Consider the following 15,696-nt stretch of genomic DNA (forward strand, 5'->3'; position numbering starts at 1 on the left):
GACCCTGATCTCAGACAAATGAGAGAGCCTATCAAGATGGGATCAACTGTGTCAGTCTGGTGCCCCAGAACAGTGATAGCATGACAACTGTCCATGTTCTGAAGTGTAAGGGTAGCAGATTGCTTTGACTAACAACCCCCCCCCCCAAAAAAAAAAAAACAAACAAAAAACCCCCCAAAAACAAACCAAAAACCAAAAAAACCCAAAAACACCCCCCCAAAAAAACCCCCAAACAAACAGAAAAAGAAACAACAAAATAACTCACACCAAAACAAAAAAAAAGAAGACAGCAGAAGCTAAAGCCCCACCCTTTAGAAGATACAAATAGATACTAGAGCTGTAATCCTGTATTGAAGTGAGGTAGATTTGCTAAGTGCATGACAAATGGATGGGATAGGCTATTAAAAGGACAGTAAACAGCTTGTGCTTCATGTGATAGAAAACAGAACCAGTGAAGAAGGGTGATGTGGGTAGAGGAATAAGCTGGGAAAATTACTTTTGGAGTACTGTAAGTAGAGCAAGAGTGATTTAGTTGAAACCAGAAGAAAAGGTGGATTGCAAAGCCTGTGTTCCAGACCAGAAGTTTTACAGTTCAGTAAGTGTCATAATATCAGTGTCCTGCTTTGAAAACATCCTTAATAAATTTATGAACTTTTGTTCATCTCTAAACTTCTGGGTTTGGTTGCTGAGAGCTGTAAATTACCCTTTTCCACCCCACATGTCAGTTTGAGCATAGGGTAACAAGTCTTCCTTCTGGGAGGAGACAGGATGCCTTCTAGGCTTGAATATCTTTCCTGTTCCTAGCTTATATGTATGTAAATTAAAAAATATTGATTTTGGATGGTAGCTCATGAGATGCAAAGATAACCTAAAATGGTGTTTTCATTGTGTGATCCCATCTGATACAAAACATAGGGATGAGCCATATGATGAGGCTGGGGTTAAGTCTCCTCCCCAGCTTCTGGCATCTTTCTTGCAGCTTTCTTTGAGAAGATAAACAGTGATGCTGACAGGTTACGTATGTGAAGGCATTCACATTGCCTTGAGATATCCTCACCTGATGAATTCAGGGCCATCCAAGAAATCAGAAGAGACTTCCTTGGCTTTCACATTAGACTTTTCTGTTTTCTTTTTTTAAAGGAAGAAAAGAAGCCTCTAAGAAACTCTTTTCACATTGCACACATCCTAAAAAATTATTCTTCCATCCTTTAATGAGGAGAGGTTGCTTTTGGATTTCAGATTGAGAGACATTCTGTGCCTTCACTGTCCTCTATCCTCAGAATAGTTACGAAGGTGCTGATCTACAGCAAACTTTCTGCTGCAAGATGAGAGCAGAATAGGTAAATGCTTCATGTCTGCTAGCAAGGTACTAAATCATGACTTCCTTCTAAATCTTGCCATCAAGGACATTACAAAAGGAGAGTGGGAATTCCCAGCCAAAGGCGGTCATTTCAGTTGGTAGCTAACAAGATCTTACAGACATCAAAAAATAAATGAGGTTCCCTGCTCCAGTTGCAGCAACAGCCATAGAGCTTCAAAGAGGTTACAGGTGTGGAAATTGGAGGTCTCTTAAGGGAGACTGAGATAAAAAGGGATTCTCTAAAGTCTTGGATGTAAGTTTCTGATCTGAAGAGTGGTGAGTAATGCAATTGCTGGGAGGTATCTTTGACTTTGCCTGGAGAATGCTAACAAGCAATCAAAATGCTTGCCCACAGCCAAACTGTTTTTTCCCTTTCCACTCTTTAGAATAATAAAAAGCATTACACACAAACCCCAAGTAATGCAACATGTGGTGAAGTTCCAGGCTATTGTGTATAAAACTCAGTCCTAATTCCAGCAATAATTATAACTTATTCCCCTCTCTCTCCCCTGTTGTTTGGTGACACTGCAGGAAGTGATGCAAAGTTCTCTGTTTGTGCATGTATTAAGTTAGGTTGAGTATATCTAATCTCTTGATTTTCTTTCTTTTCCTGTCAAAGTCTCAGCTGTAATACTTTGCAATTGGAAACTTTTAACATTTAGCTTCAATGTTTCGTCTGTTTTCAGTTCTGTTAGAAGCTGATTCTACTGCTTGTGGATGTTTTGCTTCTTTTCTGTTTGTAATGCAATCTGACATTTGTTTTCCTCTTTCTCTTGAGGCTGATTTTGTTCATATTACAGTTTCCTTGCAACACATGTTTTCTCATTTTCTAGTCTGCTGTTTTTGAGGCCATCAGCAGTTTAGGCTGTGAGGTCCTGCCCTTGTCTATACTTGATAGAAAAAGCATAGTGAATACCACTAAAAATTCATAATTTGCTGCCAGCTATCTGTGGTAACCTTGACATCTCCTGTTTGATCATAAGGGCTCCAGCAATAATTGCTGAATATAAAAGGGTTTTTAGCATTGCCTTTGTATGCAGGGTGTGAGAAAGTCCAAGGCTTTTTATTTATGCTGGTATATTACACCATATAATTGCATCCATCTTTTGATCTGTGGTATGAATTAGTTCCATTGAAAACATGCTTTCTATTTTTAAATCGGCTGTCTTGATCTGAGTTCTTGAAACAATCTGCTTTTTGGTCTTGTTTTTGTGTATATTTTCCATATTGTACTGGCTTTAATATAATTGTTGACATATTGGTTTTCAGTGTTTTTTCCTTACTGTTTTCTCTATTTTGTATAAGTCTCTTCATGTTTTATGTTACACTGTTTTATTTATCTGGATCAAGTATTTAACTTACTTCATATCTGGCCATTTCACAGTTCATAACATTTGACGTTGAAGTGCTGTTAGCCGGTGTTAGAAAGGCAGAGTAGAGATTTGGGGACCTTAGTGCCATGTTTTCATACTTGACTTAATACTCTGTATTCAGGGATGGTTGCACTGAAAGCCCAGAGCTCCAATAATTTATGAAGTCAGTGGGGATGCAGAAGGATCTTCTTGAAACTTGGATCATAAGCGGGGTGGTCTCTGTGGAATCCCACTTTTCTCCACTGGTCAGTAGCCTAGTCTCAGTTCTTCATTTGAGTGAGTGATTTGTGAATCTGAGGTTAAAAGGGATTGCTGAGGCCCAAGTTAACGCTTCCAAGGAGTATTATATTCTCCTTGTCTTTTCTGTGGCTCTTGGGTTGCTCACAAAAACATGAGCTGTGCTACCAGCAGGGCGGGGCTGCTGTACCTGTGTACCAATAGCGTTTTCCTGTGTTCATTGCCCCAAATCATTTGCTGGTCTCTTATGCTTGATGGCCTTTTCATCTGCTCTTATAGCAACTTCTGTGGTAGAGCCCTGGTCTGTGATGAGGGCTTCTCTTTGTCATAAAAGTAGTAGAGACAAAACGGCATGTGCCAAGTTCAGCAGAGCAGGAAAATACATGCTCCATCCATTAGATGGTCCTTGATTTAAGACCCTTGCCTTGCCCTGCCTGTGGTTGTAATGCGTGTTGAGAGTGCATTTGTGTGTGCATTTTTTTTCCTTTGCAGTCGTTCTGCTTGAGGTGTGTGTTTGCTGGGGTTTTTTTAATCAGTTCACGTTGATTCTTATCATCTGTTTGTATAATAGTTTGGGGTTGATGTAATCATTGTTACATGTATTTCATTAAGAGATGTGTGTGTACTTAGGTGTTTGCATAATTCATGAAGTCAAGTATGTTCACATACCCTTGTTAGCACGTGAGTGCATGTAGTAAGTGCGTACTTCTCTTCTTTGTATCAGTGGCTCATTGGGAAAGGTGCACTGCATTTATTTGGCATGTATATATGTAAAAAACCCAAAAGTTCTACCATTTATTTTCTTTCTTCTACACCCACCCTGAAAACGTAAAGAAAAACACACACTTCTGCTAAGGTTCTAGGATAGTTTATTTTTTCATTCAGCCATTAGTTTATTCGTTCAGGAGTTGTACACTGAAAAAAAAAAAGTGCATCCATTAGACAGTGAGGGCTTTATTTATGAGGGGGGTGGTGTTTCAAAGGGGAGGCTGTCAAGTCCCAAAAGAGCCTTTCATGGTGTATTCTCAGCGTGCTTCTGAGGCCACTGCTCTGCTCATCAGGAGGAGAGGCAGAAATGTGGGCTTTACAGAGCAACTGTGTGTTTCACTGGTCCCTGCGCTCACTGACGTTTATTTACATATTGGGAGAGTAAATGGGTAGAACAGATGGCAACCAGACATTTGGTGGTTCTGTTCCCATATGCTCCTCAGGGGTCTTGCATTCAGTTTTTGCAAAAAGCTTGTCCTATAGTGAGAAGAAAAAACCCAGGAGCCTGGTCAGAACTATGAAACGCTTGTTGCCTTTTTGCATTAGTGACAGATTAAAGCATTTAGTAAAATGTGAAATAATTACAAGGTTTGTTTTACAAATCCAGATAGTCGTTCCTTAGTATATGACTATTGGGGTGTCAGTCTCTCTCATTTTATTATTTCTTATTTTCACCACCGGAGTGAATGCATCTAGATTTGAAGCTGGCAATCTCTTCCTTCTATAAAGTGAGTTTGAAAAGTACAGGTCTATTTATATGGGTCTTGAATACCTTTTGGCCTTTTCTGTAAACGTTGTAATTCATTCGTGCTCTTGTAAAAACAGAATATCTGAAAATTTTGCAGGATTTTCCAGGATATTTAATATGTGTTTCTTCACAGTTTACAGTCGTGAAGCGCGAGATTTGCTTCCACACCAAGCTGAATTTTTTTCTTATTTTCTTTGTACACCCTGGAATGTTGGAGCAGGTCTGCTCCAGAGTGCTGGGCAGCTTGCTTTCGTGGTTTGGGTTATTGGGGTTTTTTTCCAATGTGTGCATGTTGGGTTTTTTAGAGAAGTGCTAATTAAAATACTTTTCTTGGGCAAAACTGTAATATAAAATACACATTTTGAAAATATGTTAGGAGGAGTGATGCAAATCAGGTTTTGAATGTGTAAAATTCTCAACCTGAAGATTGTTCCTTCCTGTAAAGCAGCCAGGTGTTTCTCAGTAAAGTGAAGAGAAGTCACATGAAAATGGAAGAGCTTGACCTTTTGCACAGCATGCCAAATCAGCAGCTCCAACAGTTTGTGACATGATGAATTCCAATGCCTTATTGGTAAACACATGAAACTGCCCAGCAGTTATAGAAGAACCTGTCAAGTAATGTAAATACCAGACCTCAGCTAATCTCAACTACAATGTGGAATCTTCTAGTGTTAGATAAAGTCTGTAAAGCAAGCTTTTCTGTAATAAACCTTTCTGGAATGAGAGGTCAATCCTGAAATAGTTTGCTTTAAACCAAGATAGTTTTCAAAAGTAAGAGTAGAATTACTGATTGATCCTCCATGGATTAAGTCGGGTTTTTCTAAGTATTGTCTAATGCTCTTCTCATTAAATATTCTCTTTTAAAAAGACAAAAATGGGCAGCCATGTCATACTGCAGGGAGGCTTAGCATGGAAAATGGTAGCAGAGAAAATGAAAATGGTAACTGTCAGGAAAGAAACACTGTCTTCTGGAGAGGCCTTTAGAAGGTTGAGCATTAACAAAAAGTGGAAATTTGCTACTTTTCTGTAGGCCATGCTGCACAAATATTATGATAGGATTAGTTTAAATGAAGTTAATTGCTGAACTCATAGGTTTTTGGCAGCGTATTCCACAACCCACGTGAAACACAGAAAACTTTTTCTTAATAAGAGCTTTTAGCTGGGTTATACTGATAGTGTGGACCATTAATGAAACTGCTATGTCTTGCTCCATATGTGACAATGTTCCTGTGATTTGTGCAGCAGTTCTCTTAAAAACTGTATAAGGGACTTCGGAATCCTTTGAGGTCAAAATTAAGTACAAGCCTCCTATTAAATAGGACCTAATGTTCTTTTTTTTTTTTTTTTTTTTCTTGTAATACGGAGTATTGCTGATTTTAGGAAATGTATTTCTAAACTGAGCCCACCATCACAGTGCAATTACTGAGTAAATCACATCCTAGATAGTCTGGGTTTTTTTGTCCCCCAATAAAATAACATAGTTTAAATATCTTTTCCAGTGGTTTGTAGCCAGATGCAGAGTCAGCTAAAAAAGAGTTCTTGAGAAGGATTTCTTTTCTACATCATTATATAACTAAAAGTAGCTGTTGAAAATACTGTAGAATTTCTTGTTGGTCTTGAAAGCCATGACTTCTGTGTCCTTAGGAACAGATGAAGACAATTTAGATGGTCACATTCTTTATGGTCCAGAGCTGGATAAGCATTAACCAAATAACATTAACAGCAGGACTCAAGAAAAGAGCAATGGTAAAAACAAGGAGCTATTTTTGGCAGTGGTGAATTAAAAAAAGAAAAAAGAAAACTAAGTTTGTATTTGTTTTTGGCTCCTCAAATGCTAGTCCATATGTGGTAATTTGTATCTCTGAAAGGTTTCCTGTTTTTTTTCTCTTCTTTGACAGACTGATGTCTTGGTGTTGAGCTGTGATCTGATCACAGATGTTGATTTATATAAAGTTGTGGACCTCTTTCGGACACATGATGCTACTCTCTCCATGTTGATGAAGAAAACTCATGAACCAACAGAAGTGGTACCAGGACAGAAAGGGAAAAAAAAGCCAGGTATGTATGTAGGAATACATATTTATTAATAAATTGTAGAGAAACCACTGGTATGTATGATATGTTTAGTTATCAGTCTCAGAGCAAAAGAAATAAAAAAGGCACAGATACCCTATTTTTCTTCAGATTCCCTAGTGAGGGTGTGACTTGGATTTTTCCAGCACAGAATTAAGTATTCGACTCGTGTAATCTTGCAGGCTGTGATCCAAAGCTCACAAGAGTTAAGGGAAAAGCTCCAGGTGACTTCAGTGAGTTTTGGATGAAACCCTGAATTTTTGTTACATATGAACATTAAAACCATTAGATTTTTCAAGAGCACTAAGCATCAGCAGGATTATAGCTGGGAATTTTACACTGACTATAGGGACCAGCACTAGGTGGGTAACAAACACTTCTAGAAATTCTTCTAACATGGTATGTAGTGAATTACTCCTCTGAAATCACATCCAGGGGCCTTTTGCTAGGCAAAACTTCCACTGATTTCAAGGAGTTGATTAGATGCTTATCTTATCCCTCTTACCATAATATCTTAGTTAGTGCCTTGTAATCTTTAATGTATCTGCTCTCACAACACTGCTGTAAGGCAAAGCAGGGCTATTATACCCATTTTACTTATATGCTAAAAGTACTAAAACACTGTTGTTCCCACACCATACCTCTCATTTTCTTTTAATATCTGTTAAAATGCTGAGCCTTGATTACTGTCAGCGTAGTGGGTCCTGGTCCTTGATTAAAGCTCAGAGGCATTACTGGAATGCAAGTAAGAAAGTGTAGCTTCAAACTGTCTGAGAGAGGAGTGAAATGCACGCCAACAGTTGTCTGAAAGTAGAGGAAACATTTTTAAAAGAAAACTTCTTAGGCTCTGCATGAAGATTTTTCTGGAGCAACATGTCAGGTTTAGTACTTGGACTCTCAAACAGCTCTAACTCCCCTATTTTTGAAAAGGCAATCTAAGTGCTAATGGCACATAAAACATTGTCAAGAGCACTGCTACAGCGCAGAGTTGAGCATTCACGAGTTGTAAACTAATGAGTCCATGGTTAAACATCAGAGAGTTGCTCAGCATGTGAGCTCCGAGCACACAGGGTGGGGGTGAGGAGGTCTGTGAGGATAAACAAGACTATCTGAAGACTCTTTGCAAATACAAACACATCAGATTGTACATGCATTCTTATTTTGCTTGTTTTTTATGTCTGTGTGCTTGACTTTGTAGCATAACTCTTCCTACATGACTTGTTAAAATTTGTGTGTGTTTTTTCAGATCTGTAAAAGACCAAACTTGAAAAGACTAAAATTCCATTAGATAGAAGTGTTTCATCACCCCTGGTGTTTTTCGGTGGGACTCAGTTCTAAGATCTCCCACCCAAAGCATCACCTGAGCTGCCATGGACAGCATTAGTGACATGTTTCCTGTGGACTGCCTCAAACAGGACATGAACCCCACCAGGCCTGTGTCAGTCATTTGTTAAAAGCAGGAGAGTGCCAAGTGAGGAATTTCAGGTTCTTCTCCAGTTTCTGGAGGAGGGAAGTACATTTTAGGGAGCACCAGACCCTCCTGGCTTTCATTCCTAGTTGACTAAATACACCCTATTTCTGTTGGCATTACCTTATCTCATCCATCTTTCTTTTCCTATGCTGGCATCTTGCTGCCACCAGACTCCATTCTTGTTCTCTTTCCTTAGTTTCCTTCCTCAAGGATCCTTGTCAAGAGCCTGGCTTTTCTTTGTCATATGTTGCACTTTTCTTTCACTGCCAGTTCCGTCTTCTGACTTCTTGTCTTCTTCTGCCTATAGTCACCTGTTCTCTTCTGATTCCTGTCCTGTCTAGTGTCCTCATACAGTCACAGTTTGCAGTAGTTTTCAGGGGTTGCTTTCTCTCCCTTCCAGCCTGTCTTGCAGAATCCTTGTTTGTATGCTTCTTCTTTCCCCTCACTCCTGTGAGTTTATGACTTTTCTTTGTAAAAAACAGACTGCAAAAAGACAACAGATTAAACTCTCCCCTGGAACAGTCATCTCAGCGTGGCTGTGGAGCCTCGTGGCTTGTGTGCTTTGCTTGTACCACCTGATGGTACAGAAAACCTTACATACCACCTGCTGTTTGATTAGTCCTAGGAGCTGAGGAATTGGGAGAATCTATCCTTAAGAATAAAATATGCAGAAACTTTTGCAGTGAAAATAGAAGGCTAGAGAAAATACAGCATGTGAAACTGCAGTTTTTCAAAGATTGATTAGAGCTTTTCAAGGGAAGGGACACCACACCATTTCCACTTACACCGTGAACACTTTTTTCCTTAGCCTTAGAACCAGCTGAATGGTTTTTGCTGAAGTGTTTCAAATGTTCATCTTAAACCAGGTACCTGATATTTGAAATTTCATCCCAGACAGTTAAAACTTGGTGAAGCTTATAAGCACCTGAAGACAAGATATTAACATGGAGTATGTTAGGCAGTATTTTGTAGTAGGTGGCACTATTAGCTCCTCTAAATTGCGACATGTACGGGTTTTTATGTACTTGAACTCTACTGTTCAAGTGTTTGTATTAGAAAATGGATCCCGTGACAAGCCACTAGATTTATTTTTTCACTTTCTACAAAGCAATTAATTTTTTGAGAAGGATCAACAAGATTTTATTTCATATGTCATGAAATCTGATACAAACTTGTTGCTTTTGGGGTATTATCGAACATTCAAGAACTGTGATATAAAGAACAGTTCTTAAAGTAGCCTGAATTGCAATGTGTTAAATGCTATAAATTCATCCTGATGGTTTCCTGCAGTGTTTGACTCAATTGCAAATTACAGAGTCAAGTTCATTGGGTTTTATACTTAGGGGATCGTGTATTCATGATAATAATCTCACTGGCTTTTTTAGTTGAGCAGTAAGAGCAATGGCAGTAAAAAAACACAACATGAAAATGCTAGTCAGTGGTGCTAACCCAAATAAACAGAGGGTGTCAGGAATTCAGATACCCAGAATGGAGCTGTGTGCTTAAAGATGACCTGCAAGGGATTGAGTGGAAAGCAGTGTCTGAACCTTTCTGTGTATAATGAAAGACAGAAAAGATGGAGATGGTGACTCTTTCCTACTTATTTTTCTTGTCTTGAAAGCAGCAAGCATGTCATCACTGGTATTCTCTGTGTTTGCCAGAGGACCTCCTGATGGTCTTGAAGGCTGTATCATGTGAAATCCTCTCCATTTAATTGAAAGGGTGGGGAGACTGAGTCTTTAACAAAGATATCTTTTTCTCAAGTGTCAATTAATTATGATTGATTAAAAAGCATTTTAAAAATATGACTGAAATTTATTTCTTTTTGTCACTAAAGTGCTTAACATTCTCTTGTGATATGATTTCTTTAGATCATTAAAGCTCTTAAAATTGATGTGGATCTAATTTGTAAGATAATGAATAAATTGCAATAGCCATGTCAAGTCCTTATCTACTGTGAGGAGGCAAAACACATTCTACATTTCATTTGTATACTTTAAATGATTTTTTAAGTTATTGTCACCTTAATGCTTTTCTCATACTTCCTTGCAGGGATTTTGTGAACTAGTTATGTGTCTGCTCTTACATTTATTTTTTCCCTGCTAAGTGGTGCCAGTGGGATTTCAAAGAGCACTCTTGTACCTCTGAATAATTGATTTTAGTATGTAAGTTTTGTCTTTTTTAAATTACTGAAGTAATTTTTTTATTGCCAGTATACAATGAGAAACCTGACTTGGCTTCTGCTACAAAAAATCCCACAGTGCACTCTCATTGTTTCACTGTTTGTTTCTTACCTATCCACACAAGCAAGACTCACCAGATTGGTGTCGGCCATGTACTTGATCCTGCTCTCATCAAGTTGTTTTTTGTTTCCCTTTCTCCTGTTGCACAGAGTTTTGCTGTGGCAGTGTAATATGTTACTGTAAGAACAGCCAGGAGATGAGCAGGCAGGACCTGAACTTTTAGAGGAGTGTTGGTACCTCGATGGAGGAAAGTCAGTCACTGTTGTATTTTCATCCTGTCAGGAGACCCCAGTTAGGGGACAGAGGTGAGGGTTCATTCGCCCCCAATCTCAAACTTCACTGCCCTCCACAGAATGAAAATCAGCACTGCTTTCAAGGCTTACTCTGAGTTTTTACAGCAAGTAAGCATTATCGTAATTGCACTTATTTTGTCATGGTGTTAGATGTTCAGGCCTATTTTTGTATTTCTTTGCTGTGTAATGAATTTCTGAGAAGTGTTGGGAGGTTTTCTGAAGAGGCTGTGCTAGATCACTTGGATCGAAGATTGCACAGGAGTCCTTTCAACAGCTGCACAGATCTGACTGTTTTAACCATAGTTATTACTGTGGTAATAACCTGTGAAAGAACAGGTATAAATAAAACAAGGGATAGGCCTGAACTGGGAAAAATAAAGTTAAAAATACTTCATCTGAAAAAGAGGATTAGCTGCTTCTAGGGTATGTTGTTACTCCATTGTGGTTAAAGGCACAGAACTTAGGAGATCAAATATGTGCCAGTTTGGCCCACAATAATAGTATTTATTGGGAGAAAAAAGACTTTTGTTAAATTGTACCATGGCTTTACTTGTACAGCCTGTGTCTATAAAGATCAGTATATGGTTGTCACCACTGTATTCAGATGTTGTGGAAAACTGTTAAAAAATAAATGCTTTACGTTTCAGTAGTCCAAAGTCCCTGCTGATGCATGGTCACTGATTGCAGGAGATATGGACTGCCACAATGATACATGTGAGTGTTAGGTATTCTCTTGGTGGACAATTTAACCCACCCAGAAACATCCATGGTAGAAGTCATAGAATCTGTACTTTTATGTGTATTTGTGATTAACGTATTGATATTTGTCTAAAATTGATGAGTTGCAAAATACTTGTGTCTTGACTGAAATCACAATCCTCTCCAGACTCCCTAATTCTAATTTGGAGTGACATTATGAGAAGGAGCAGTTGGATTTGAAGAACTTGCTGCTTGCCTTGAGTCTGTTGTTGTTTTAATTCAGGTAGCAGGGGTTTTTATTAAAAGAAAAAGAAGAACAGGAAAGCACAGCTCAAAACTGAGTGTTGCATGTCAGGACCTGTAGTTGGCATCTTCATGAAAAGGGTGCAGAAGCCTTTCAGGACCAGTGTTTTGAATGCCATGATATATACCAGGTGCCCCAACTGACAAGAATTTGAAAATGTTATCAACAGTACTTATTAAACTCATGGATTTGCTCAGATTTCATATTTGGGGGCTGGTTGGTGGTCCCATTTGTCTTTCCAGCCTGTGTTAAAATGGGGTTATATATTGATTTTCTTTGATTTTTTACTTCAGTGGAGCAGCGCGACTTCATTGGAGTGGATGACACAGGAAAAAGATTGCTCTTCATGGCTAATGAAGCTGACTTGGATGAAGAACTTGTCATTAAAAGATCCATCCTTCAAAAGTAAGCTCATGGGTCTTTGTAATAGAAACTGAACTTGGGATGAAATAAAATAAGCGTGTAGTAGGAGAGATGGCTAAAGTAGGATGAGAAGGGAAGAGGAAAAGCCACTTTTGCAATACTCAGGGAGCAGTATTATATCCTTTGTTACATCATTGGAACCAATTGATAGGCTCGTCTTATAACTTTATTAGGAAAAAATCCAGTGAAGGAAAAGGAATGCATGAAAGGGTAACTCTTCTTGAAATGAAATCTATATTGTGATAGGTCAGATACAGTTTAGATTCAGAGATTGTGAAGTGTTAGACCTATATCCATAAATTAAATGCTTGTCTCATTGGTTGAGTTCATCTTGCATGGATTTGCAGAGTATCCATGAGAGGCTGTCAGAATTTCATGATCCTGTTGCGCATTTAAGGCACAAAATCTCAGCTCTCTTTCCAGGCCCCAAAAGATTCATTAGAAAAACCATACTATATCCACCATTAAACTTCACTGAGAACTTGGATGAATTTGTCAAATATGCCAGACAAGCTGAGCTTCCTGCACGGTGTAATTCATATTCATTAGCAGGAGAAGGAAAGATGCCTTTTTCTTTATGCTCTTCAGTACAGTGATTTTAGTTTTTGCAGGCACACGTTGTCTGACGTGTTCTTTGCAAAGCTGTGTTGGCTCCTTGAGAGGCCAGCCTTTGTAGTCTGTCCCAGGCTGACAGTCAGACTTCACCTCAGTGAGATGAGACACCTGTGGAACAGCCATTTGAGAGCTGGGAATTCATCCATGTGGACCTATTAAGTCAAGGATGTGGACATCTGGGGTTTGCTCTCAGATAAATCTCTGCTGTGAAAATGCCTCTGGTGTGTGCTGTAGGCCACAGCTCAGTGTAATCTTTCCTTGAACATCCCGCTGCCAGATGTGAGGGAGATGCTCTGTGCCCATGGAAAGATGACACCTCCTCTGCCCGAGTTTAAGGAAGATCCTAGAAGGAAGGTGATCAAGAGTGGGCCCTGTTAACTGTTGTAATGGAAGGAGCCTGTACCAGCATGTTTCTGCTGGCTCTCTCCTGGGCTTATCTTGGGACCAAGCTGCAGGCAAGCATTCTGTGCAAACACAGCAGCTGATTTGCATAGGGTAGGAAATTCATCACTGATGCATTCTGTGGGTTTGTGCACATGAAGGCTAATAGATCTATTTTGGGCTAGGGGAGGAATATTTTATCTGCTGTTAGTGACAAGCTTGCCTTTATGGCTTCCTCCTGGCACTAGAGGGTGGCTGTGGTATAATGACTTAGAAATTGCTGAAACATATGTGATCTTAGTTGACCCCTGATTTTACAGGTTCATCTAACCAGAAGATTCTCATTCCTATAGCTAAATTAATCAGGCTTTATCCTGCAGGCTAAACTTTGCCCTCAGTAGCACCTGTTCAGTTACATTGTCTTCAGCAGATCTTGAGCATAACTGTTTGGGATTTGGTAAATGGAGTGTTGATGATCTGCAGATGGGATAAAAATCCGTCTCCCTGTCTTTCTTACACGCACAGCTATGAAAGCGAATGTAAAGGGTTAGCCACCCTCCAAGTAGAGCCCAAAGATGCTAGGATAGTGTAGAAGAACAAAAAAAGATCTGCTAAGTATTGAAACGAATAAAAAATAAGATGCTTTGAAGCATCAAGCAGAAGTATTGGGCCAGTATCCACCTGGGCGAGTCTCTGACATCTGAAACTGCCAGTTGTGGATGTTGGTGCGCTCTCTCTGTCCTACAGCTGCCATCTTTGGGAAGCTCTGAGGGAGGCAAAATATATATGGAAATCATCAAGTAATTTTATTTCAGGCAAATCCAGGGTAGCAACAACTGTGGGAGCTCTAGGAAGAAAAAGTGTTGGCAGCTAATGGTGTTTTAACCACTGAATTGTCTAGACCTGCTCAACCCCTGATTTTCTCATGTGAGAAACAAAAGCGACGCTTGAAACAATCTTTGAAGTCTTTTTTTTAATACATCATAGTAAAGAAAGGGGAAAAAAAAAAAAAAAAAAAAAAAAAAAAAAAAAAAAAAAAAAAAAAAGCAAGCCCAATCTCATTTTCTTCATGGACCACTTGACATGACTGACTTTCAGCTGCCATGTTGGCTGTTTCTTGATCTCTGGGCTTTGTTTTGATGAAATTACAGACTTTGTGGCAAGATGGTGGGAGAATTTCCAGCAGACTCATTTGTTCCTCTGTAAAATACAATAGACATCTTGAGGGTGTTGCTTTTGTTTGTTTTGCTTTTAATGGTCCCTTTGAAGGGCTATAGTGGTCTCATTACATGAACTCTAGAACTCCTCCAGTGCTTGTTTTGTTCTTCAGATCCTTTTTCTATTTTCTTTTTCCTCTCTTTTTAAGGAAGGGAGTGGAAGGAGGGACAGGGAGGGAGTGGTGAAAGGAGTGGGAAGAGGAGCTTTTCTTTAAAGCTAGGAATCTTGTTACTGGTAAAAATCTAGACCCCATACAGAAATGGTTCAAAGGCCCTTTGGCTCCCCCTCCTCACAGGAGGGAAGTTGTGTTGACAAAACACGCAAAACTGTAGAACGCTAATTTAAATCCTTGAAGTAAAACCTTTTTCCTGACCTTTGCCTTCTTCCTATCATTGGATTTCATGCTCTTCACTTTCCTGCCATAAAAGAGCAGCTGGTGAGGAGGGACAGGGGAAAACACACATTCTCCTGAGTACCTTTTGAGTATTAAATATTTATTTGCTCTTGACTCTGTGTTTTGTAGTTATGGAAGTGTTACAGAATGAAACATTTTAGTGGAATTTCTAAGCTCATGGTTTAACCTGTTATTCTCTTTCTCAGTTTGGTTAGGATTTCTTTTCCAGATTTGTTGTTTTGATTTGTGTTGTGGTTTTGTAAGTCGTGGATAGCCATTTTGGGTTTGGGATTGCATCTCCTTGTTACACCATGGAAAGGAGTCTGGATTTTGCTTCTTTGTTTGCCGGAGCAAGTCTGGCAAAGCTTTCAACTCGGCGGGTAAAATTATCTTTTATTTTCCCTGTGCTGTTAATCACCCTGATGACAAGTCCCACAGGTAGCATCCTCCCTCAGTAAACAAGTGGAAAACAATATCAAATACATCTATTCAGGCACGTTTTGGAGTGCAACAGGCTGAGCCAAAAGACAAATTTATTGGTGGTGCCTAGAGAGACTAATGCTGCTGGGGAAAGCATTTTCAAGGAAATGGTTCCCTGTTTGGGTAATGAGAGCTTATAAAAAGCCATGAACAGCCTGTGCATGTCATTCACTTTGGCAAATAGCTGCAAGATGAGATACTAGAATGAAAAAAATACAGTTTGGGGACGTTTCAGAGCCCTTTGAAGAGAAAAAAAATAAAGTTATGTGCTCATCCCTGGAGCCTGGTTTTGCCAGTGACATCTCTCTGACTTGGGTCTTGACAGGATGAAGGAGTGAGGAAATGATGAGAATTCCATAGCTACTGCCTCTGCTTTGGGAGAGGGCAAAGGTATTTGTTTTCAAAGCACAATTACAATGGACAGGGAGCTTTTTGCTCCACCTCTGATATTTATGGTCATGCAAAGTGAAACAGTAAAAGACACCTGTTGGAGCAGGTCTAAATTTGGAGCATTTCCTTTTAAGATCTTGTGGGCTGTGTAGGGGTGAGTTCAGCCTTCGTGGGTGTTCTGTCTGCACAGATGCAGGTGCAGGGCTTCTCCTAGAGAATGTGTTAA

The 15,696-nt window shown here is 39.3% G+C and overlaps 1 protein-coding gene across 1 annotated transcript in view; it reads left to right on the plus strand.

Annotated features, from left to right (window-relative positions):
* EIF2B3 (eukaryotic translation initiation factor 2B subunit gamma) overlaps positions 1 to 15,696 on the plus strand; it is a 98,646-nt gene that overhangs the window by 14,306 nt on the left and 68,644 nt on the right. The window contains exons 3-4 of the mRNA XM_066324982.1: positions 6,385 to 6,544; positions 11,863 to 11,974. Coding sequence (XP_066181079.1) covers positions 6,385 to 6,544; positions 11,863 to 11,974 — 272 coding nt within the window. The remainder of the gene's footprint in view (positions 1 to 6,384; positions 6,545 to 11,862; positions 11,975 to 15,696) is intronic.

Source organism: Sylvia atricapilla, chromosome 9 (genome assembly GCF_009819655.1).
Source record: "Sylvia atricapilla isolate bSylAtr1 chromosome 9, bSylAtr1.pri, whole genome shotgun sequence".
Taxonomy (NCBI): Eukaryota; Metazoa; Chordata; class Aves; order Passeriformes; family Sylviidae; genus Sylvia; species Sylvia atricapilla.